Here is a 24,759-nt window from a genome sequence, read left to right as displayed (position 1 = left end):
GCTGGGAACCTGTGCTTCTAAGCGGTTGAGTGATTTTGTCTGCCATCTCCTTTCCTCTGTCCTCCCAAGTTTCTGCAGAGTGACTTAATTTCACTAGGCCCAATTCTTCAATAGGAGCTATGCAAATCAGAGTATCAAATCTGAGCCCGAGGACATAAAACTGGAAAAACGCAGATGTTCCAAACACCAGGAAAACAGAAATGAAGGCCCTCTCTCGATAGAAATGGTGATTTTGTTAGCCTCTTCCCCCGTGATTTCACCCTTATGCATTTCATGTAAAATGCTCAGTAGTTCCAAGAAACTGTGCTATCTTTGTATCTCATTAAATTAACATTTGAAAAAAAGATAGTAAGCAGCTGGGGCTAGAGAACACAAAATTCAGCTAAGAAGTATACCTTTGTGTTTATTTTCATCTTTGAATTTTGAGGGATTTTTAAATTTTTATTTAGTTATTTTTTATATGCATGGGTGTTGTGCCTGTATGTATGTCTATGTACCAGGTGCATGTCTAATGTCTACAGAGGCCAGAAGAGGGATCCCCTGTGCCTGGGTTGCAGGCAGTTGTGAGTTGCTGTGTGGATACCGGGAATGGAAACCAGGTCCTCTGGAAGAACAGCCAGTGCTCTTAATGCTGGGCCATCTCCAGCCCTTAGAAATGGCTTTTGTTCATTAAGTGTGGACATGATTTCATTTGGTGGGAAGCACCTGCTCCCTTTCACCTGTCCTTCCACTGTGCCCTGGTGGTGGCTTTGCTGACCTGAAGTGCTCCAGAAATCAGAACCTATCTTCTCTTCTCATTGCATGCAAGTCTGAGAAGAAAATCATGGCGAGGAGCATTGGGTAACATCACCACCTCTTTCCTACATCTGTTTATCCTCTGTGAAATCTCATAAATAGGTTACGGAGATAGCCCAGTGGATAAAGTGCTTGTCACACAAGTCTGAAGACAAGAATTTAGATCTCCGAGAGAGAGAGAGAGAGAAAGAGAGAGAGAGAGAGAGAGAGAGAGAGAGAGAGAGAGAGAGAGAGAGAGAGGAGAGAGAGAGCGAGCCACACAGGTGTGGCAACCACTTGAAATCTCAGGAGTCAGAGACAGGAAATCCCTGGTTACTTTGACGAGCCAGAATTGGCAAGCTCTGGTCAGGAGACAGACCCTGCCACAGCTAACAAAGAGGAGAGAAATCAAAGAAAGTACCTTGTATCAATTTTACACACACACACACACACACACACACACACACACACACACACACACACCTTCATAAATAATACCATCCCTATCTCGAAAAAACAAAACAAAACAAAAAAAAAACACCATAAATAATACCATATGTTTTGTAGGATGATTGACAACATGAAATGGGCTACTTAGTAAATTTAGGTATTCGGTAAAGGTTATTTTATTTCATTATCACCAAAAACTCCCGACTCCTCTTGCCTCTTATTACAACTCACTCTTGCCTCTAAAGCATAAACAGACGACATGGTCATTCCCCCTCTTCCGACAGGATAGGGCTAGGAAACTCCATTCACAGACTGTCCTCTCCAGGAAGGCAGAGGGCCTCTCTCTAGTCAGGAAGAAAGAAAGTGTAGTTTCGAGATGAATGAGGCCTTTGAAGTAAAATTTGCAGTGCGGCTATAACTAGATGACTAGCTCGCACAGCAGCTTGCTAGATTTTATTTTATGGCCATGTCGAATCTTTGAAGTGGACTTTAAAGGATGTTTTCACGTATGCCTGCGATAAAGAACAGACTTGGCTGGCAGCGCTGGCATTGTGTGCTGCAGGTATATAAAGCTCCCGGCATCATGAAGGGTTATTTTAATACCAGGGTAGAGGGTTCTACCAGAGCTTACCACACAAGGGAGATGCTCTAGAGTGAGTTACTCTTTAACTCCAAATGGAAACAGCGCAGTTCCTAACATGCCTGGGTGTTTACAACAGTCAGTATCTCCAAGGAGACATTTAGAGCTGCATATTCATTTCTGTTGCCAACCATACCCAGTGATTCCATATTATTCAAAGCGTCCAGCATTTGAGGACCACAATCACCAGCACTTCCAAAGTCACATGCACCTGTGTCTTGTGTGAAGTTTATCTGTGGAGGGACCCTCAGTTACCAAATTCTGTTTTTACCAAGTATAGGTTTTTAGTTGGTTTTTTTCATTATTATTATTATATGTGCATGTAAGTTTGTGCCAATGCATATGTACATATGTTGAGGCCAGGGGACTACCTTGGGTGTCTTTCCCCAAGTGCCATCCACTTCTTTCTTTTTTTGAGACAAGGTCTCTCACTGGCCCAGGGCTTACCAAATAAGCTAAGCTGTCTGGGCCAACAAGCCCAGAGGCCACCTGCCTCTGCCACCCAAACTCTGAAATGGTATCAGTCTTGGGGATTGAACTCAGGTCTTTTTGCAAGGCTAGAACTTTACCGTCTAAGCCATGTCCTCAGCCCCTCAGCCCCAAAGTGTGGGGTCTTAGTATAACAGCCATATTAATCAAGATACTGTATTTATATGTATGTATGTATATAATATATGTGTGTATATGTATATGTGTGTATGTGTGTGTAGATAGATAGAATATATATATATATATATATATATATATATATATATATATATAGAGAGAGAGAGAGAGAGAGAGAGAGAGAGAGAGATTATGGGAAGGTGGTTTGTGTGACTGTGGAGGACAAGAAGTCTCATGCCCCCTGCACCTGTGGTCTGTGGTAGGATGACTCCCAGTGCAGAAGTGGGTAAAGATGAGATCCAATGTCCCAACCCAAGTTGAAAGCAGGGACTGAGAATAGGCAAGTCGTGAGCTGCAGGCACAGCTCAGCAGGTCAAAAACATTGGCCACACCAGCAAGAGGACCTGAGTCTGGGACTCCAGAACTCCCCTTCCGGAAAGCCAGAACTGATAGCATGCACATGTAATCCCAGTGCTTCTATGATGAGATGCGAGGCAGGGGCGAGAGAGCCCCCAGAGGCTGGGGCTCAGCCAGCCTGGACCACACAGCACTGACCAGCGAGAGACTGCCTAACTAAGCCGGAAGGTGAGGACCGGCAGCCAAGGCTGTCCTGTGACCTCTATAGGCAGGCCTTGTCACATAGGCCCACCTTCACAAATATACCCACACGTATCACATACTACATTTATTTCTTCTGCTGCCCTTCGTTCTATTATGGACCTCATGGTTCTTATTAACATAATTTGGGAATGATAATCTACCTACCAACTCCGATTCAAAAGCTTGTCTCCTTGATGCTCAGAAACAATGTGACAGACACACCCAGAAATAAGGTTTAATCTGGGCACCTCATGGCTCAGTTCAGTTGGCACATACAGTTAACCATCAAACAAGCCATAAGGTTAAAAAAAAAAACATTAAAAACATATGTATTTAAAAAATTAATTGAGGCTAAAGTAAAAAAAATTAAACTTTGTCTTATTATGGCAAGATTTAGCTTATAGGACACTGTGAGTTCACTTCCACAGGGTGGCCATCAGGAACTCACTCAATTCATTCTTGTGTGAGTAGAAGAGAAAGTTCTAGAAGACTATATTGGCCATACTCCCTGTGCTTATATCACATACAAAGTGCCCTGTGGTGCACACCCTGGCAGCTCTCTTTCCCCTGCCTCGTCTTACACTTCATAGACCCGTTTTCTTCCCCACTAGAGCGAGCCACCTCAGCTCTTACCGGCCATCTTGTCTACCATTGCCTGTCTCCTGGAAGCATTCTCCTGCTTTTCTTCTTCCCATCCTTTTCTGACCCAGCTTTTCCTTCTGGAAGCCTTTTCCTGGGACCCAGTGGACCTCTGTCCATAGTACTTTCCTGAAGCTATTTGTGTTCTGTCCAGTATCTATCCACCTACCCAACTGAATGAGAACACTGGTTTGTGCCATGAAGCCTCTTTTTATTAGAAATAAAAAAGATAAATAAAAAAGAAAGAACACACTTTTACAGAGTTTAAGGGGGAAACGAGGGGAGTTGTAGACAACACACAAAGGGTTAAAATTCACCAACCATTTACATGCATATTCCATGGAAGGAACTCAAAACAAAGTGAGTGGGGTACCTGTGTGGAGGTGGAAGCTGAAGCTAAGAAGAGCCGCGGGCTTAGAGGCTGCCTGCCTCTCCTTGCCCTCACCTTCGCTTGCCTCCTCCCCTCTCTCTTATCTCTCCACAGACCCGCTTTCCCCGCTCCACACACTTGTGCTCTCATCTCTTCTTACACTGTTACAGATCCTCACCACAGCCCAGTCTGGCTGCTAACAAACGTCGGTCCTCACGGTCAGTCAGACTGGGAATTTGGTCCCTGTCACAGGTTCCACTCCTGGGTCAGGAAGCTATCACAGCAGAGCTCCCATAGTGCAACAGTGCATCCCAGCCCTGCTGGACTCCACCACCACACCGCCTAGACTTCAAGCCTTGAGAAAAGTGACTTGGCCGTCTTGCACTGTCCTTTTCCCATCTGTAAGGTGGGGCTGATGAAAGCTAGCCCATGGTGCTCCTATGAGGAGTCAGTGGCCCCTGGTGCAGAGTGTTTAGCACAGTACCTGGCGTACATTGGAATACAGAACATGTTTGTGCTCGTCCTCATGGGAATGGTGAGGCTATCAAAATCAGAGAGGTTGAGATTCTCTTAGCAAGGGTCAGTTACTTTCTGTTCCCAGGAGACAGCACAGAACACAGAAGGCATTTCTTGAGAGGATGCAGGCTGATTGAACCGAGAGATGATGACTCCAAAGTGGGTAGATTCAAGGGGCATTGCTCCAGGCGTCTCAAGCTCTGAGCTCCACCTCTAGCTAGCCTTTCAAGTCTTTCCTTAATAACCAGTGTGTCTTCATCAATCTCAAGACCTGGGAGAAAATGCCAGTGATAGAAGAGAAACTGAAAACCTCTAAAGTGACAAGGTGTGATTTATGCTTTGGGGAAGTTGGGGGGAAATGTCAGAAGCTTTCCAGTGCCGAATGGAAGTTAGAAGGAAGAAAAGCTGTGTAGCAAACATAAAAGGCAGGAACGCTAAGATGGATGAGAGCTGAACTCCCGAAATGTCACTTAGAAGATGAAATGCTCATCGCTGAGCATTTGCACCCTTGCGGCTCCCAGTGAACACTGTGACAAAATGGATTGAGAAAAGGACCCTCGTTGGGACAGTTGGTAGTCCAAGAAACAGATGATGCTAAGCTTTCCGGTCATTTCTCAAGCTTCCTTATAGATGAATCACACTCCTTTGGGATCTTGGGAGTCTGTTTTGTCTTATACACAACAAAGTAGCTACTTATATTTCCTGACAGAGGCAAGTACGGGCCAGAGACTATACACTGTGCTCCTGCACTGTGCACCGTACACTGTACGATGTGTACATACACTATACAGTGTGCAGAGTCTGGGGAAAGCTGAGTGTGCTCACTTCCTTTCACTCTGACCAAGTGTCTGAGCAAAGAGTCTCCTGAGTGACCCCAAATCCATTCGGGTTGATGATGATATCGTCACACTGGGCCAGGGAAGGGGCCAAAGAAATGGCATGCCTTCTTGCCAATACCAACCCTAAAGGGTGGGGGACATACTTGCCGTATTCCCATCTCTTCCTGTTAAGCAAACCCGTTCATATTTAGTAGGCACTCAGCAATGCTGAGCTAGGAGACAGGGAAGGAAAGGAGACGGGAGTGTGAAAGGAAGAGGAAATCATTGCTGGGGTCTGCCCTAGGAATCCTTAGTGAACTGGTTACACACAAACTTGAAAGTGAAGCGCTGTGCACACCAAAGGGCGTAGTTAGCCATGGGGGCAGCCTACAGGACAGGGACGCACTCACCAGTGTATTTACATCTGACAGTTAAGGAACTCAGAAGCCACAACAGAAAAATAACAATAATAATTTGTAAGTGGACAACAGGGATTTTTTGAAAGGGCATGTGTAAATGGCTACTGGACACATGGAAAAATATTCCATTATTAGTTGTCAAAATCATTAGTTGTCAAGGAGATGGAAATCAAAACCAAATAAAAATAAAAAAATAAATTAGAGTGGCTATTATTCAAAATACTGAACGTAGCGTGTTCCAACAAGGATGTGGAGAAAGGGACTAGGCATATTCTTGATGTAATGTCATTTAATAATTAAAAATAGAACAACCATGTGACCCAGAACCCTACTACTGGGGGACCTTCCAGAGCAGATGAAATCAGTGTCAAAGAGCCATTTTAATTCCCATGCCAGCACGATTCTCACCTGCCAGAGAGTGAAAACCACCTAAGTGTCCATCTCCTTAGAAACTGACCAGGAAGCTGTGGTCTGCACACAAAATGCAAAGCTCTTTAGCCATAAGAAAAGTGAATTCTGGTTACTTATGACATGGTAGGTGGTATTGGGGATCATTATATCAAGTGAAATAGTAGTCACATGCTCTCTCTCTCATATCTGGAAACTAAAGCAGTGATCTCACACAAGCTGAGACTAGAAAGATCCACCAGAGACCGGATGGGGCACAGTTAGCAACATGGAGAGTGGTTGATCTGTGAGTGCTAAATTACACTCAGGGGAGCAGGGGTTACAGAACTAGCCAATGAGATGCACAGGCATTGGGGGTTTCCTCTGAATCCTTTTTGTTCCCTGGATTTAGGAGGAGGCTGATTTCTGGAGCAGTGGCTTGGAAACATTTAACTCACACACTCCTATCCATAACAATTTTAGATCATATTCATAGAACGTGTACATAGTTCTGTCCCACTGCATCATATATGCATTTTAAAGTACCTTTTAAAAGATTCTTTTTGTTTCAATCATGTGTGTATATGTGTGGGTGTGTGCACAGGAGAGCAGGTGCCCACAGAGTTCATATAACATTGGTGCCCACAGAGGTCATATAACATTGGATGTCCTCAAGCTGGAGTTACACACAATTGTGAGCAGCCACCTGGTGTGGGTGCAGGGAACTGAACTTGGGTCATTTGCAAGAGCAGTATGCACTCTTAACCACTGAGCCATCTTTCTAGCCCCACATTATACATCATCTGGAAGGGATGTTCAAAGGAATGCTATGAACAGTATTTCAAGTCCCTTTCCGGTCATGATGACTAACTCTTTCTTGCCTACGTCTCAAGGTGCAGCAGTCATTTGCTGAAAGGGTGGACGCTAATGAAGGGGAGAATTGAAGTCTCTATTTCAAATGGTCTGCTAGGTCATTTCAGTGATTTGGGACTCCTGTCAGACCTGATTGATCATTGTTTTGACTTTATGAATGGCAAAGAACCCTGTGATTTGGGTAAATAATACCTCTGCATCTTCTTGAAATACAGGTTCTTTGTGTGTGTGTGTGGGGGGGGGTATTGGTATTATTTCACTCCAGTGCTTTTTTTCAGTTGGATTTGAGCAATCGGTTCTATATAATCTGACAGTATGGTCTGTAAATCCAGTCATCCAGTGATGCACACATGCATACATGCTGCAGAAGAGAAATTTGGCAGATCTGGTCCTGACTCTGCCCTCCATCTTATGGCATCCCTCACACAGCAGCATAAGTCCTGAAAGTCGGTCCACTTACTAAATATTAACAATTCTTCATGTCTTAGACAAAGTAGAAATTTCAGTACTACCATCCTATACTCCTAGTAAATCAATTTGGAGGCCCTTCATCTGTGGAGAGGTATTGATCTGTGTAGCATCTTATATTCCCTGGTAGATCAGTTTGGAGCCTGTTACACTCGAATGTGTGGAGTGACGTCACTCCTCAGTTTGCTCTCTCTCTCCTCTCTTCTCATGGCCTCTGTATGCTGTCCCCCTCAGACGGCTGAAGAGAAGAAGCGATCTGGCCACACTGACAGCAATGGCTTCGCGGGTCACATCAACCTCCCAGACCTTGTGCAGCAGAGCCATTCCCCAGCCGGGACTCCCACCGAGGGACTGGGTCGTGTCTCCACCCATTCCCAGGAGATGGACTCTGGAACTGAAGTAGGTGCCCGGAAGTAGCCATGAAAGTTCCGTTCTCCTCCATGGGGCTCCAGGCCTTGATGTAGTCAAACACCACGTTCTGTCAGACTCTGTGTGGTTTCTGCTGTGTAGCTACTGATGCCAATACTCAGAGAAGCCACACAGATACAGCAACAAAACGTTCCCACACATCATCTGGCCGGGTTCCTGTGTTGTGGATGGTACTAGAGTGTTGAAACTTAGAGAGGTTGGATGACTTGTCCAGGACACACAGCTAGTTACAACAGTGCTTGGACCTCCCGTGTCCCAAGCCAGTGGGAGAAACTATAGACGAGTGAGGTTTCAAAGCCAACAGTTGTGACTCATATTTCCATTGGTTTAGTCAACCTAATAGTGACCTGAATAAAGTGAAGTTGAAATGGTTTGTTTATGAAATATAGGTCTGTAGCTGGAGTTTTCTCTCCAGGTCCCACCAAGCCCCAGCAGTCCCTTAGCCCACTTATAAAATAAACATACAGACGCTTATATTATTTAAACTGCTTGGCCATTAGCTCAGGCCCATCATTGTCTAGCTCTTACTCTTATATTTAGCCCATTTTTATTAATCGATACTTTGCCACATGGCTCGTGGCTTATTGGCACCTTACATCTTCTTTGTCCTGGTGGTGGCTCTAGCAGTCTCTCCCTTCCCTTCCTGTTTCCTCAGTTCTCCTCTCTGTTAGTCCTGCCTATACTTCCTATCTGGCTATTGGCCAATCAGTGTTTTATTAATATAGAGCAATATCCACAGCATAGGTTTCTACTGTTTAATAAATGAACAAGAGATTGGCTCTTTCTCCAAGTTGCAGCAAGAAGATGAAATAAGATGTCTTACCTATGTGGGAGCAGTCCTAGGAGAACCTGAGTGAGCACAGGCAGTTCTTGGGCATCGCTGGATGAATTCAAGGCTGTCATGTTTCATGGTGGTCCTGTGACTCACACATAAGGCCCTCAATGTTTTCACAGAGCATGTGCACTGTTGGCTTTGACATTACCCCCACGCTGGATTTCTGTGATGTACATGCTCTTCACATGTCCCAAGGACAGGAACTCATGAGCATCTGGAAAGCACAGCTCCTGCAGTGTGGCAGCCATTTTCACCTAAAGGCCCCTGCAGAACTCTGGTCCAAATGCTGTTGCCTTTCTGGCTCCAGGAGGAAATGTTTTATCATCTGCTCTCTGGACTCCTAAAGATGAAAGAGAAAATGTGCAGGACTGCTTTGTGGAGGGGCTAAATGTGAGGAGGGTGGAAGGAATTTGACTCCAAAGGGTAGAGGGAAAATCTTGAGGGGAATCAAGTAGGGTCTTTTGGAGTTAGGAAATCAAACTGGATATTTGCAAGTTTATCCTTATATGATTAGGGCTTAGGAATGTTGCTTTATTTTAAAAAAAACCCTCTAATAACAAAACTAAAAATGTGTGTCTAAAATAGGAATCCCCACAAAGGGTTCTCCAGATGTTGAATACTGGTGTTTGTGATACTGAAGGGGTGAGTGGGGAGCCGGGGAGACGGCTCTGTTGGTAAAATGCCCGCCTCACAAGCATGAGGACCTGAGTTCTGATCCCCAGAATGCATGTAAATGTGGTGGCGTGTGGCTGTGCCCCAGCACCAGAGGAGGGGGAAGCAGAAAGTCTCAATTGGTCAGCCAAGCAAGCCATATGGATGAGCTGTGAGCTCAGTCAAATGCTATCTCAAAAGGTGAGGTAGATGAGGGATAAAGGAAGACACCTGATAGGGACCTCTGACCCACACATATCACACACACACACACACACATACATACACACACACACACACACACACACACACACACACAATGGGTACTGTAGAAGGAAAGATGATAACAGACAAAATGGGCAAATAGTTATAGCACCTCTTTTGACAAATTCAATTACATTATGACACCAAGTACTAATATTGAATATATTATTCCCCAATCTAGTTCTGATTTCATGCCTTTATGGTACAGTCTGAGCCCTTAGGATTTATTTAAAGTAAGCCTTCAAGGTATAGTGCCTACAATATACCTTCTGGAGACTAACCAGAACTAGGAGAGACTGGACAGAGGCCCACGCTCTGCCTGGAGAGTGAACGGCCAGCACAGAGGAGTCTGGTCAGTGGCAAAGCCGGGCAGAGCAAGGCCAGTGCCTCCTGTGCCGCAACACTGAGTTCTCCTTCTCTCTTTGATCAGTATGGCATGGGGGGCAGTACCAAAGCCTCCTTCACCCCCTTCGTGGACCCCAGAGTGTACCAGACGTCACCCACTGATGAAGATGAAGAAGATGACGAGTCATCCGCTGCTGGTAAGCAAGCGGACCCTGGCTGGAGTTTTAGAAACAGGTTTCCTTTCCTGTACACCCCAGGGACAAGACTCACCAACTCGGGTTACACCATTTATTGCTGATGCCCTGTCTTAAAATGGATTACTTTGTGGAACTCCAAAAGCAAATTATTTTCTCCCCCAACCCTGATTTTTTTTCCTATTATGTTTCTGGAAGAAACACAGAGGTATCCCAGGATACTAGGAAAAGCCACCCCGCAGCGATCTCCAAACCTACCACATATTTCTCAAAAACAGTTTCTGGGTATAATGCTATGCTGGAAGTAATGTGGTGCTGAGCACTCCATAAATGCTTGCTGAGCTGGGTTGAGTTCCAGGCGTGCGCTTCCGTCACAGGTCTGGCTCACTAAGAGGATGGCCTTATTCCTTGCCTTCTGCAGCTCACTAATCATTGAAGTCAGCTTATGTGGAATCTCCCAAAGGACTGCTCCTTGTTTGCAGTTACAGGAATGGTGTATTTGACTCTATTAGATTAATATTAATTTTCTACACCACCCAAAGGCGTTTTGCTTCTGTGGATGACATGCTTTATCCTACTAAAACAAGTCTAAAATACTCATGATTCCTGTGCCTTCACTATAAGACACCCCAAGCCAAGCCCTCCCCCATGCTTCCACTGGCTGGCTGTTAAGATGCTATTGACTTCTCTCATTCTTTCTCTCGAAGCCCTGTTTACTAGCGAGCTTCTTAGGCAAGAACAGGCTAAACTCAATGAAGCGAGGAAGATTTCAGTGGTAAATGTGAACCCAACCAACATTCGCCCTCATAGTGATACGCCGGAAATCAGAAAATACAAGAAACGCTTCAATTCCGAAATACTCTGTGCAGCTCTGTGGGGTATGTTGGTTTGGTGGTTTGTTCGTTTGTTTGTCGTGTCCCCCCCCCCCCCCCCGCACGCGCACGCGCGCGCTCACTAATCAGCTTACCTTAAAGTGTTAAAAAGCCTATGGCTTTTATCATCAGAAAACACTAGGATAATCACAGGTGTGAGGGAACTGGTGTGGGACGCCTCAGGAGTGACCAAAAGTAGGTTTTATATATGAAGACCTTGTACTCAAGATGGCATGTAGAGCACTGAGTAAATATCAACCACAGAACCAGCCACCCCTTAATACTCAGGCACTATGTGTCTAGCACTGCACGTGGCACCCCATGTTCGATCTCTGTGATCCATGTAGCATTACAGGTGAAGAACAAGCCCAGCATACTTGGGTGACTCACCCGAGGCCCCGGACTCAGCAGTAACTGGGTGAAACTTGAAAAGAGCAGCAAGTGGGGAGCCTCCCTCTTCAGTTGAGAACATCAGTGTGAAGTTCTCATCAAGTAGATCTGAAGACACTGGCTGGGTTCACACCTAGTGTAGGTGGGCGAGAGTTTATCAAGGTCTTAAGCTATATTACTTACAGCACCAGAAAAATCAGGATGTGGTCCAACTGAACCATCTCCATTGCCAGGCTTAGATTGGGATGTCATAATTTTATAGGATTAAAGGCATTTGCCAGTTAGCAGGGACAAATATTGAAGTCTAGTAATTGTTTCATCTGAGACACAACGGTTCTGCAGTATGAAGATGAGATTTGGAGAACAAAATAACCACATTTAACATGATGGGGCTTGACAAGTAGATATTCATGTTTTCAGAAGACAGATGTAGACCAAGAGATGTTTAGGACCAACTGCACAGTGAATGTCTCGATGGAGGTACATCTTAACAAGTGGATGACTAATTTTTAGGTATGAACTTCTAGGATTATACTTATCCAGATGAAATTACTTATCTTCTAGCTTTAAGGATAAGGACCACTGCTTACAGAGTGCTGGGTAGAATTAGGTAACTGAGAATTCTTTAAAATCAGTATTTCTATGACTCAGCTTCGCCTTGACTGGCTTATCAGTTTCCCCTCCTAAGACCAGAACCTCCCGTGTATGTGTAAGGACGAGGCAAGGCTTCCATGCTGACAGGGTACAGAGGTGGAAACTTCTGTGTTTTGAAGGCGGCTGGCTAGGTCAGCTGCTCCAAAACCACTGGATGAGTAGATGGGGGGGGGGCTGTTCTAGGAAGAAAGAAGCTGAACATCCAGGGAGCACCAAGGAAGAAGAGACTCCATAAGGGGAAAGAGCAATTTTGCTTATTTACCCACCTCTGCCTGAGGCTCCCCTTGGCAAATACTCTCTGTAAATGGACAGGTGTGGTGTATTGCTGCTTCCACTTCAAAAATTAAAATTGTACTTCTGTTATCGGAGGAACAGGGATGTAATTAGTGAGCTGGACCTTCTGTCTCTACACTATCAACCATAACACTTACTTGCCCGTTTGTTTACATTGGCATGAAACAGTTTTCTGGGCTTCGTAGGGATCCAGGTAAAACTGGTTGAGGCCCATAAAAACCCAGTTCTTGTGTGCTTCTTAAATTTGCAGGTGTGAACCTTCTGGTGGGAACTGAGAATGGCCTGATGCTTTTGGACAGAAGCGGCCAAGGCAAAGTCTACAATCTGATCAACCGGAGGCGGTTCCAGCAGATGGACGTACTAGAAGGACTAAATGTTCTTGTGACGATATCAGGTATGTTAGCAAGCTGAGCTGCCCCCAGGTGTGCTCAGGTGGGAAGGTGGCAGCCTGCTCTCTGAAGACTCCCTGCCCAGCACTGTAGCTGGGGGAGATCACCCATGCGTGTTGAAATGCTGGAGGGCCTGGCCTCCACAGGAGGACTTACCTGTGCGCATTAAACCTGAGTGAGGCAGACCTGGTCACAAAAGCTATGTATTTTGGCTTTTGCATCCCTTAAAGCTCAGGCAGAATCTTATTAAGCTGTCTGCACTGCGGTACTATCCTACTCTGAGATGAAGATTACCAAAATGAAGGCTTCTGGGAGGTGAATTAGCAAGCAGGTGTCTCTGTTTTCTCAAGATGTCTGCTTATAATCCACTGATGTTCTAAGGACAGTTGTACTTCTCGGTTACCTATAGAGAGGATAGAGTGGAGACATCCTCACCAGTGCATGTTTATACCATCAATAGCTTCTTAAATGGGGGAAAGACCTTGGTAGACAAGTAAGCCTCATTATTAACCAGTGAAAAAATACAAGTGGAGTCTCTTTATTGATAAGAAGGTGTTTTTTTCTTCTTGATGGTGTTTGAAAGAGTTGAACAAATTACACTCCTCCCTTTTTATTTCATCAGCTATGAAACCACAGTACTACTTACATGTTAGAACCGCTTGAAAGCTGTGATAACCCAAGCTGCCCCCTAGACCACAGTCAGTCTCTGGGATAAGGTGCAGGCATTCGGTATTGAGGGCTCTGACACTTTCCCATCATGCAACCTACATAATACATGGTTTATGAGCTCTACTATTCATGTTTATTGTGCAAAGAGGCCCACGTAGGACTTCTGGGTTGAGCCCTGACGATGGAAGTCTCACTCCGCAGGGGTGCTGCGGTTTGAGAAAACGCAGTCCCTTGGCACGGATTTCCCTCTTTGCTCTCCTGAGTGTTTAGATTCTTGTTGTTGCAAATAAAGGTTAACCAAGTAAATTGTTCTTATACTGTGACTTGAGTTGAATTCTATGTGTTTTTTGTTTCTGGTCAATTGCTTCCTTGATTTCTACACTCCCAAACCAAAACAGAAACAATGCATCTGTCTGTCATCTATCCAAAGTGGAAATGCTACCAGAAAATTCAAGCAGGCTCTATTTTGCTGCTAATGACAAGTCTTCATCCTTCAGTGTAGCACTATTTGTGCTTCTCATGGACACAAAGGGAGAAAAGAGATCATCAAAATAAGAAAGGAGATTCTTGAACTGTTCAGGTCCTATTCTCCCCAGAAGATGGAGCACTGGTTCTGCTCCTGGAGCTGTCCTGAGCACCTGGGCTCTAGGCTTCTGCTTACACAGACAAATGGCACTGTGTGTGTTTCCCCCAGAGTAAGCCTTGCTGCAGTCCTCTGTCCAATCAGTGAGGGATGCTCTCATGGATTCAGTGAGGGACGCTCTCGTGGATTCTCTTCTAGTGCACATCTTGTCTGTAGAACAGAAAACCCCCTTAAAGGAATGGAAAATACTGAGAGAAAGAGGGCACCAGCCTAAATTTCTCATTAAGAAAGAGCCATAGAGATGTGCATTTTCTCTCTGGTACTCAAATAACCCAGTGGAGTGGATTCCTTTTGCTCTCCATAAGCCTTGTATACCATCAAGTTTTATCTTCCTGAGAAAGGGAACTTTTAATCTTTTTTAAAAAATTCCAAGTCCACATCTTTCCCTTCTTTGATGTTTTTATTTAGTATTCTTTTTGGTGACCTCAACACCATAACTTTGTCCAATATCGTTCTCTAAACTCAAATTGCTTTACTGAATTTTTTTTTCTTCTGTTAACTTCCTTTGTCTTACCAGCTAAATGAAACTTTTAACAATTGTCTTTGATGTGACAGAGGAGGTAAAGAGAGGGGACAGAAAATTAGAGGACACACATAGGTAGGCTAAAATGCCCATTTGTCAACATGCCTTCATCAGATTAGCTCTAGAATGTTCTGGAACTCTGTTACAGAGTTAGAACTTATCACATTCAGCAGACCTGGGAAGAGAGAGTAGAGTAGCTTCCTCAAATGAGAAGTTGCTTAAAGGTAAAAAGTACAGTTAGTGAGTTTTGACCAAAACAGTAGGGTCTGTTGTTTCAAGTCCTGACAGAGGTGGGTGTGAGGCAGAGCAGGAACACGGGTTAATCTGCCCTCACAAACACACGGATACCAGCAACAATCTAGATGAGGTGAGGGAAGATGGAGAAAAGGTTATCACAGAGCTTGAGTTGAAAACTCTGTTATTCCAACAGGAAAGAAGAATAAGCTCCGTGTTTACTATCTTTCCTGGTTAAGAAATAGAATACTGCACAATGACCCGGAAGTGGAAAAGAAGCAGGGCTGGATCACAGTCGGGGACCTGGAAGGCTGTATACATTACAAAGTTGGTAAGTCTCAGTTTGGGAGAGTGAGAGTCCCCGGTTGTTTGGTGCTTTCTATCTGCTGGGGAAGGTGTGTGTGTCACCAGTTTAAAATGTAGCTGGACCCTAAAGTGTACTTGAATTATTACCCCCAAAGCCACATTAATGAAACACAGGTAATGCATTTAGAATAAAATGCAAGGCTTCAGCTTGAATATTTATAAGTGCTTCTCCCAAAGTTCCCCAAAATGACAATAAAAAAATTTAAAAATGCAATAAGCCCCCAAGATTGAATAGATCAAGGGAAAAGAAGCCAGCAAATAAGAGATGGCCAGGAGTGTGTGTAACTGGGTCAGAGAGAGCAGAGCAGAGCAGAGGCTGCTGCATTCTTAACCTACTGTGGGGAGCATTATCAAAATTAGCCATCAACCCCACAGAGCCCAGAAAGATTAGAAACCCAGGCAGGACCACAGGCTAGAGGCACATGGCAGAGCTGAGAACAGGACTGCTGAAAAGAGAGGAAGAGTCTTTGCTACAAGCCACAATAATGTCAAGTAGGATTTCGGCTGATTATGCCAACGGCCTTCCAGAGGTCAAGCTGAGGCTCAAGGAGCCTTGGTGATATTTGGCTTTTGATTATTAGCCATTTCCTGCTATGAGCTTCTCGTGTGCTATTGTAGCTTTTCCAGCATTCTTTGGTCACAATTTCCCTTCTATTAAAGAAGTATTTGGATAACCTTCTGAGCAGTAACCAGCCAGGATCCCTAATTGCAGGCCTTTCTGTAATTATCGTCATTGACAGCATCTGGCCAGGACCATCCCCAGAGGGATGAAAGTATCTTACCAGAGACACCTCTGTACTCTCTAAGAACAGACCTAAACATCCAAGGCCAAATGAAACACCTGTCTCCTAGGTCAGGTGGATAGCTTTATTTCTTGTGCAATTTAGGGTGAGACCCTTCTTCCTTATACAACCTTACTAATGGACCCCTAACTTCTTACCTAACTATTTCTAGGAATGTAGACAGAGCACACAGATCCCCTTTTTGACATACTAGCCAGTCATTAGCACTCAGTTGACCTCCTCCTTTACCACTCCCATTTTGGATTGTAAAAGAAGGCCTGACAGTCACTGCCTGAGGAAAACTCTTACCTGCCTTTATGACCTTGCAGGAATTCAGGCCTGGTGACCTGGCTGGAGGGGGAGGATTACATATTGTTTGGGTTTATAACTGTAAAGCTAGAGACTGAGAGAGGATTAAAGAAATGGACTAAAGAGCTCTGTGTGCTGAGATTCTTTTTCCTGAAAAAATAGTTCTCTCTGTTGGTAGTTTCTCTTCTGAGCCCCTGGGAAGTATATTATTAAGGCCGGTCCTTCAATAATGTACAAGAAGTCTTGAGGGCCTGACACCTCCCCCACAGGCAGGCCTCAGCCCTGCAGCAAAGGAGGAAGAGTTTGCACAGCCTGTGTGCTGGTAAAAATACTTGTGAGGGCACACACATTCACCTTCACACACACATAAAAACAAGCCTTCCCCAAATGGCTCCCCAAATGCTGCCAGTGTGTTTTATACTCCCAAGAAAGAGTTTGAAAAAGTTGCCTTTAGAAAAATTAAATGTACAGATACTAACTTTTAGAGTAGTGGGAGAAAAGCTCTTTACCTTCTTTTTCTAAAGTGACTGATGGCAGCTGATTAGCCCACCAAGACCAGAGGATAGACAGGTAGATCTCATGTGTGGGAAGCAGGGACAAACAGGAAGTAAGGACATCAGAGGATGAGGCACCGGAGAAAATTCAGGAAGGAGGAAAGAAAGGAAGAATCTGTATTTTACAGAGATTGGAAAAACAGTATTTCTAAATAAAGAATCGGGGTATTTTTAATGATAGAGTAGAGTTGGAGAGATCAATGAAAGACAAAACAATCTTAGCAGGAATCCAATAATATAAGCATTTAAAGATGAGAATGAAGAACTTGCCTATGAGGTAGAACTAAAACCCTGCACAGCTTCAGGCCTGACCTGACCAGGGTGACGGGAATGGAGAAACAGCAGACACATATCCAAAAAGGCTCAGGTCTGGTGCGCTCTGCATTCTGATGGAGAAGCGCCAGCGTCCAGGAAACTCCGTGTGTCTACTTTATACATCTCTTATAAATCTCAATCTGGGGAGCAAGTTTCTTGTAGAGAGCTAAAGGAGGAGACCAAGTTGATGTGTACAAGGGAGCAAGGAAGCGGGTTTCTCTGTAGTCTCCACAGGGGAGCCGTCTTTGACTATAAACATCCCGGAAGAGGAAGCAGGGTTCCCTGTAGTCTCCACAGGGGAGCCGTCTTTGACTATAAACATCCCGGAAGAGGAAGCAGCCCATGGTTTCTACACACACTATTAGCATCCACAAATGGATCGGGGAAGGCTTTGCAATTTTGCCTGAGCCTGACCTGAGGAAGGCTTGCTATTTCCATGAGTCTAAGGCATTGGGGTCTTGGACATGGCCTTGCCCATGTGAACAGTACGTATTCAGTAGGGCCTTCACCTTCCTCCTACAGGCGGCTAGAGAGAAGACTCAGGGGTTAGGAGCACTTACTGCTCTTCCAGAGGATGGAGTTCGGCTCCTAGCACCTACATTAGGAAGCTCATAACCACCTGTAATTCCAGTTCCAGGAGATCTGACACCATTCTGGACTCCACAGGCACACATATGTGTGCTGCACACAAACAGACAGACAGACAGACAGACACACACACACACACACACACACACACACAACAACAACAACAACAACAAAAGTAAAATAAATCATTTTAAAAAGAGGAGAAAGAAGCAGACACAGGTAGGCCTGCAGCGGCGGCCCGCAGAGGTAGACGGGCCCGGTGGCAGCGGCCGACAGGGACATACAGGCCCGGTGGCAGCAGCAGAGGCAGACAGACCCAGCGGCAGCTGACAGGAACATACAGGCCCAGCGGTGGCGAACCGCAGAGGTAGACAGGCCCAGGGACGGAGACAAGCAGACGCAGCTTGGAACAGGGACGCCCCTAACCCCAACACCTGGGGAAGAAGCTATCTCCGTGGGTTGGAACCAGAACGAATCTGAACACTCCGTCTGAGGACAACCCAGGGCCCAGGTGCTGATCCTGTGAAACCCAACAACTTGGAGGTGTTGGTGAGACTACCCTGCTCAGCTGAAACCCATCTGGGAGAGGATTCAGATGCCTACAGTTTGAAGTCTGAAGAAACAAGATCAGCTGAGGAGTTGACAAATGAACAAAACGTGACCTGGGAACACAGAAGAAGGCGTGACCCAGCCACCAAACCAGATCACCAGAATCATAAGTATATATAATTCACCGACTGAAATCATTTGCCCCTAAGGAAATAGCCCAATAGCACCAATTTAACCAAGAACCCCTACTAAACCAAGACTAAAAATTAGAACAAGAGAGGCACTCTCAGACACAGACACCACCTGCACCGCACAGAGTAAGAGATGAGTAGACGCCAGTGCAAAAATACAGGCAACAACATAAAAACCTATATGGCAACATCAGAACCTAGTGATTCTACACCTGCAAGAACTAAACATACCATGACAGAAGAAACAGAAGAAATCAACCCTAAAAATGACTTTAAGAAGATGATAGAGGCCCTTAAAGAAGAAATAAAACATTCCCTCAAAGAGGAAATAAAAACTTTCCTTAAAGAGGAAATGAAAAACTACCTTAAAGAGGAAATAAAAACTTTCCTTAAAGAGGAAATGAAAAACTCCCTTAAAGAGGAAATAAAAACTTCCCTTAAAGAGGAAATGAAAAACTCCATTAAAGAGGAAATAAAAAAACTCCCTTAAAGAAATGGAAGAAAAAACGAACAAAAAATGGGAAGAAATCAAATCAAGCCAAGAAAAAGCAATTAAACAGATGAAAGAAACATTCCAAGATCTGAAAAATGAATTTGAGACAATAAAGAAAACACATGCTGAGGGAATGCTGGAAATAGAAATCCTGACTAAACGAACAGGAACTACAGAAACAAGCATAACCAACCTATTGCAAGAGATGGAACAGAGAATCTCTGACACTGAAGACATGATAGAGAAAATAGATTCGTCAGTCAAAGAAAACACTAAAGACAAAAAAGTCGTAACACAAAACGTCCAGGAAATTTGGGACACCATGAAAAGACCAAACCTAAGAATAATAGGGATAGAAGAAGGAGAAGAATACCAACTCAAAGGCACAGAAAATATATTCAACAAAATCATAGAAGAAAACTTTCCTAACCTAAAGAAAGAAATACCTATGAAGATACAAGAAGCTTACAGAACACCAAATAGGCTGGATCCAAAAAAAAATCCCCTCGCCACATAATAATCAAAACACTAAACACACAGAATAAAGAAAAAATATTAAGAGCCGCAAAGGAAAAAGACCAAGTAACATATAAAGGCAAACCCATCAGAATAACACCAGACTACTCAATAGAGACTATGAAAGCTAGAAGATCATGGACAAATCTCATGCAGACACTAAGAGACCACGGATGCCAACCCAGACTATTATACACAGCAAAACTCTCAATCACCATAGGCAGAGTAAACAAAATATTCCAGGATAAAACCAGATTTAATCAATACCTGTCCACAAACCCAGCCCTACAGAAGGCACTAGAAGGGAAAATCCAACCCAAAGAAGCTAAACACATCCATGAAAAATCAAGTAATAGATAATCCCACACCAACATACACCACAGAAGGACAACACAACACAACCACAAAAAATAACAGGAATTAACAATCACTGGTCATTAATATCCATCAATATCAATGGTCTCAACTCACCTATAAAAAGACACAGGCTAACAGAATGGAAAAGAAAACAGGACCCATCCATTTGCTGCATACAAGAAACACACCTTAACTTCAAAGACAGACACTACCTCCGAGTAAAGGGCTGGGAAAAGGCTTTCCAAGCAAATGGACCTAAGAAACAAGCTGGTGTAGCTATCCTAATATCTAATAAAATAGACTTCAAACTAAAATCAATCAAAAGAGACCAGGATGGACATTACATATTTATCACGGGAAAAATCCACCAAGATGAAGTCTCAATTCTAAACATTTATGCTCCAAATATAAAAGCACCCACATTCATAAAAGAAACACTACTAAAGTTTAAAACGCACATCAAACCCCACACATTAGTAGTGGGAGATTTTAACACACCACTCTCACCAAAAGATAGATCTACCAGACTGAAACTTAACAAAGAAATAAAGGACCTAACAGATGTTATGATTCAAATGGACCTAATAGATATCTACAGAATATTCCATCCTAACACAAAAGAATATACCTTCTTCTCAGCACCCCATGGAACCTTCTCAAAAATTGACCACATGCTTGGACACAAAACAAATCTCAACAGATACAAAAAAATTGGAATAACCTCCTGTATCTTATCAGACCACCATGCCTTAAAGTTAGACCTCAACAACAACAAAAATTATAGAAAACCCACAAACTCATGGAAACTGAATAATGCCCACCTGAAACATCAATGGGTCAAGGAAGAAATAAAGAAAGAAATTAAAGAGTTCCTAGAATTCAATGAAAATGAAAGTACAACATACCCAAACTTATGGGACACTATGAAGGCAGTGCTAAGAGGAAAATTCATAGCTCTAAATGCACACATAAAGAAGATGGAGCAATCCCATACCAATGAATTAACAGCACAACTGAAAGCTCTAGAACAAAAACTCACCCAGGAGAAATAGACACCAGGAAATAATCAAATTGAGGGCTGAAATCAACGAAATAGAAAACAAGAGAACAATACAAAAAAATCAATGAAACAAAGAGTTGGTTCTTTGAAAAAATCAACAAGATAGACAAACCCCTAGCCAAATTAACCAAAAGGCAAAGAGAGAGCACCCAAATTCACAAAATCAGAAATGAAAAGGGAGACATAACAACAGACAACGAGGAAATCCAGAGAATCATCAGATCATACTTCAAAAACCTGTACTCCACAAAAATGGAAAACCAGGAAGAAATGGACAATTTTCTGGATAAATACCACATACCAAAATTAAATCAAGACCAGATAAACCATTTAAATAGACCAATAACCCCTAAAGAAATAGAAACAGTCATCACAAGTCTCCCAACCAAAAAAAGCCCAGGACCAGATGGTTTCAGTGCAGAATTCTACCAGACTTTCAAAGAAGAACTAATACCAATACTCTTCAAAGTGTTCCACACAATAGAAACAGAAGGAACACTACCAAACTCTTTTTATGAGGCTACAATTACCCTGATACCCAAACCACACAAAGATGCAACAAAGAAAGAGAACTACAGACCAATCTCCCTCATGAACATTGATGCAAAAATACTCAACAAAATATTGGCAAACCGAATCCAAGAATACATCAAAACAATCATCCATCACAACCAAGTAGGATTCATCCCAGGGATGCAAGGATGGTTCAACATATGAAAATCAATCAATGTAATACACCATATAAACAAACTGAAAGAAAAAAAACCACATGATCATCTCCTTAGATGCTGAAAAAGCCTTTGACAAAATCCAACACCCCTTCATGATAAAGGTCTTAGAAAGATCAGGAATACAAGGAACATTTCTAAACTAATAAAAGCAATTTATAACAAGCCAACAGCAAACATCAAATTAAATGGAGAGAAACTCAAAGCGATACCACTAAATTCAGGAACAAGACAAGGCTGTCCACTCTCCCCATATTTATTCAATATAGTACTAGAAGTTCTAGCTAGAGCAATAAGACAACAAAAGGAGATCAAAGGGATACAAATTGGCAAGGAAGAAGTCAAACTTTCACTATTTGCAGATGATATGATAGTATACATAAGTGACCCCAAAAACTCTACCAGGGAACTCCTACAGCTGATAAACTCCTTCAGTAAAGTGGCAGGATACAAGATCAACTCAAAAAAAAATCAGTAGCCCTCCTATACACAAATGATAAAAGGGTTGAGAAAGAAGTCAGAGAAACATCACCCTTTACAATAGCCACAAATAATATAAAATACCTTGGGATAACACTAACTAAACAAGTGAAGGACCTTTTTGATAAGAACTTTAAATCTCTGAAGAAAGAAATTGAAGAAGATATCAAATGGAAGGATCTCCCATGCTCATGGATAGGTAGGATTAACATAGTAAAAATGGCAATCTTACCAAAAGCAATCTACAGATTCAATGCAATCCCCATCAAAATCCCAACACAATTCTTCACAGACTTGGAAAGAAAAATACTCAACTTTATATGGAAAAACAAAAGACCCAGGATAGCTAAAAGAATCCTATACGATAAAGCAACCCTTGGAGGCATCACCATCCCTGACCTCAAACTCTACTATAGAGCTATAGTAATAAAAACAGCTTGGTACTGGTATAAAAACCGACATACGGACCAATGGAATTGAATTGAAGACCCTGACATTAATCCATGCACATATGAACACCTGGTTTTTGACAAAGGAGCCAAAACTATACAATGGAACAAAGAAAGTATCTTCAACAAATGGTGCTGGCATAACTGGATGTCAACATGTAAAAGATTACAAATAGATCCATATCTGTCACCATGCACAAAACTCAAGTCCAAGTGGATCAAAGACATAAACATAAATCCAGTTACACTAAACTTAATAGAAAAGAAAATAGGAAGCACTCTTGAATGCATTGTCACTGGAGACCATTTCCTAAATAAAACACCAACAGCACAGACCCTGAGCACAACAATTAATAAATGGGACCTCTCGAAACTGAGAAGCTTTTGCAGGGCAAAAGACACAGTCAATAAGACAAAAAGACAGCCAACAGATTGGGAAAAGATCTTCACCAATCCCACATCTGACAGAGGATTGATCTCCACAATATATAAAGAACTCAAGCAACTAGACATCACAGTACTGAACAGTCAAAGTCCAATTAAAAAATGGGCTAAAGAGCTAAACAGAGAATTCACAAAACAAGAACTACAAATGGCTGAAAGACATTTAAAGAAATGCTCAACATCCTTAATCATCAGAGAAATGCAAATCAAAACGACTCTGAGATACCACCTTACACCTGTCAGAATGGCTACGATCAAAAACACCAATGACAACCAATGTTGGAGAGGATGTGGAGCAAAGGGAACACTCCTCCACTGTTGGTGGGAATGTAAACTAGTACAACCACTGTGGAAATCAGTATGGTGGTTTCTCAGAAAATTAGGAATCGAACTACCTCAAGACCCAGCCATCCCACTCTTGGGCATATACCCAAGGAATACTGATTCATACCATAAAGATACATGCTCAGCTATGTTCATAGCAGCACTATTTGTAATAGCCAGAACCTGGAAACAACCTAGATGCCCATCAATGGAAGAATGGATGAAAAAAATGTGGTACATATACACAATGGAGTACTACTCAGCAGAGAAAAACAATGAAAGCATGAAATTTGGGGGCAAATGGATGGAACTAGAAAAAATCATCCTGAGTGAGGTAACCCAAACCCAGAAAGACAGTTATGGTATGTACTCACTCATAAGTGGATTCTAGATATAAAATAAAGAACAATCAGACCACAACCCATAGAACCATAGAGGCTATATATATAGCATGGAGGTCCCTAGGACGACTGTGGCTTATAATAAATTTCAGTTTTACTCAATTATTGAAAAAAAAAGAGGAGAAAAATACAAGGAAATAAAAGATCAACCCAAGAAGTTCAAAATATGAGCTTCAGTAAAAAGAGAGAGGAAAGTAAGTCAAGAGGAAGAGCACTCAAGAGAAAGGGTAGAGACAGGCCTTGGCATTCCAAATTAAAACAATTCTGAGAACTCAAAGAGAAAGCTCACAGTAAGCTGTACCACTATAGTATACTTAAGTATACAATAAATAAGAAAGTCCTTAAAATTCCCAGGTTATAAGAAAGTTAATAAACAACATATGTAAAATAGGCCCACAATCAGAGTATCTTGGGGCTTTTCAAAAGCAATACTAGAACCTTAGAAAACAGAGCCAACAAGGCTCATATTACAATTTGGCTTCATATTCCAAAGGGAAAACTGTCTTTAGCTGTGGTTAGGGTGCAGCTATGTGGTATGGTCCTTGCCTTCTACACACACACCCTGAGTTCAATCCTAGAAATGGATAAACTCGGTGTAGTAGTGCAGGCCCCACACTGGAAGTGGAAGCAGGAAGATCAGATGTTCAAAGTCATCCTTGTCCTTACAATACATGAAACAATCTCAAAAGATCTTTTCAACCCACATTATAACACATAAAATGGAGTGTTGTTAGAGTTAGACACCCCTCCCCAGTGAAACAGACTTGAAATGTAGACAGAGACACAGACTCATTATCAGGAATTAGCTCTTTGAATTTTTGAAACTTAGAAGTCCCAAAAATGTTCAGTTGGGAATCTGGAGACCTAGGAGAGCCAATTGTGTGATTTAATTCAAGTTCAAAACCCT

At 42.9% G+C, this 24,759-nt stretch overlaps 1 protein-coding gene across 4 annotated transcripts in view; it reads left to right on the top strand.

The window, feature by feature from the left end:
- Tnik (TRAF2 and NCK interacting kinase) overlaps positions 1-24,759 on the top strand; it is a 418,588-nt gene that overhangs the window by 381,978 nt on the left and 11,851 nt on the right. For 3 of the 4 annotated variants that reach the window (XM_006971170.4, XM_016000780.3, XM_006971168.4), the window contains 5 exons: positions 7,795-7,959; positions 10,170-10,281; positions 10,986-11,156; positions 12,739-12,882; positions 15,143-15,277. In XM_006971170.4, coding sequence (XP_006971232.1) covers positions 7,795-7,959; positions 10,170-10,281; positions 10,986-11,156; positions 12,739-12,882; positions 15,143-15,277 — 727 coding nt within the window. Of the gene's footprint in view, positions 1-7,794; positions 7,960-10,169; positions 10,282-10,476; positions 10,564-10,985; positions 11,157-12,738; positions 12,883-15,142; positions 15,278-24,759 lie in introns of all 4 variants that reach the window. The other variant, XM_076573947.1, reaches the window with a different exon arrangement.

This window comes from Peromyscus maniculatus, chromosome 6, assembly GCF_049852395.1.
Source record: "Peromyscus maniculatus bairdii isolate BWxNUB_F1_BW_parent chromosome 6, HU_Pman_BW_mat_3.1, whole genome shotgun sequence".
NCBI lineage: Eukaryota > Metazoa > Chordata > Mammalia > Rodentia > Cricetidae > Peromyscus > Peromyscus maniculatus.
The sequence above is the reverse complement of the archived record's forward strand: the minus strand, read 5'-3'. Positions and strand labels throughout refer to the sequence as shown.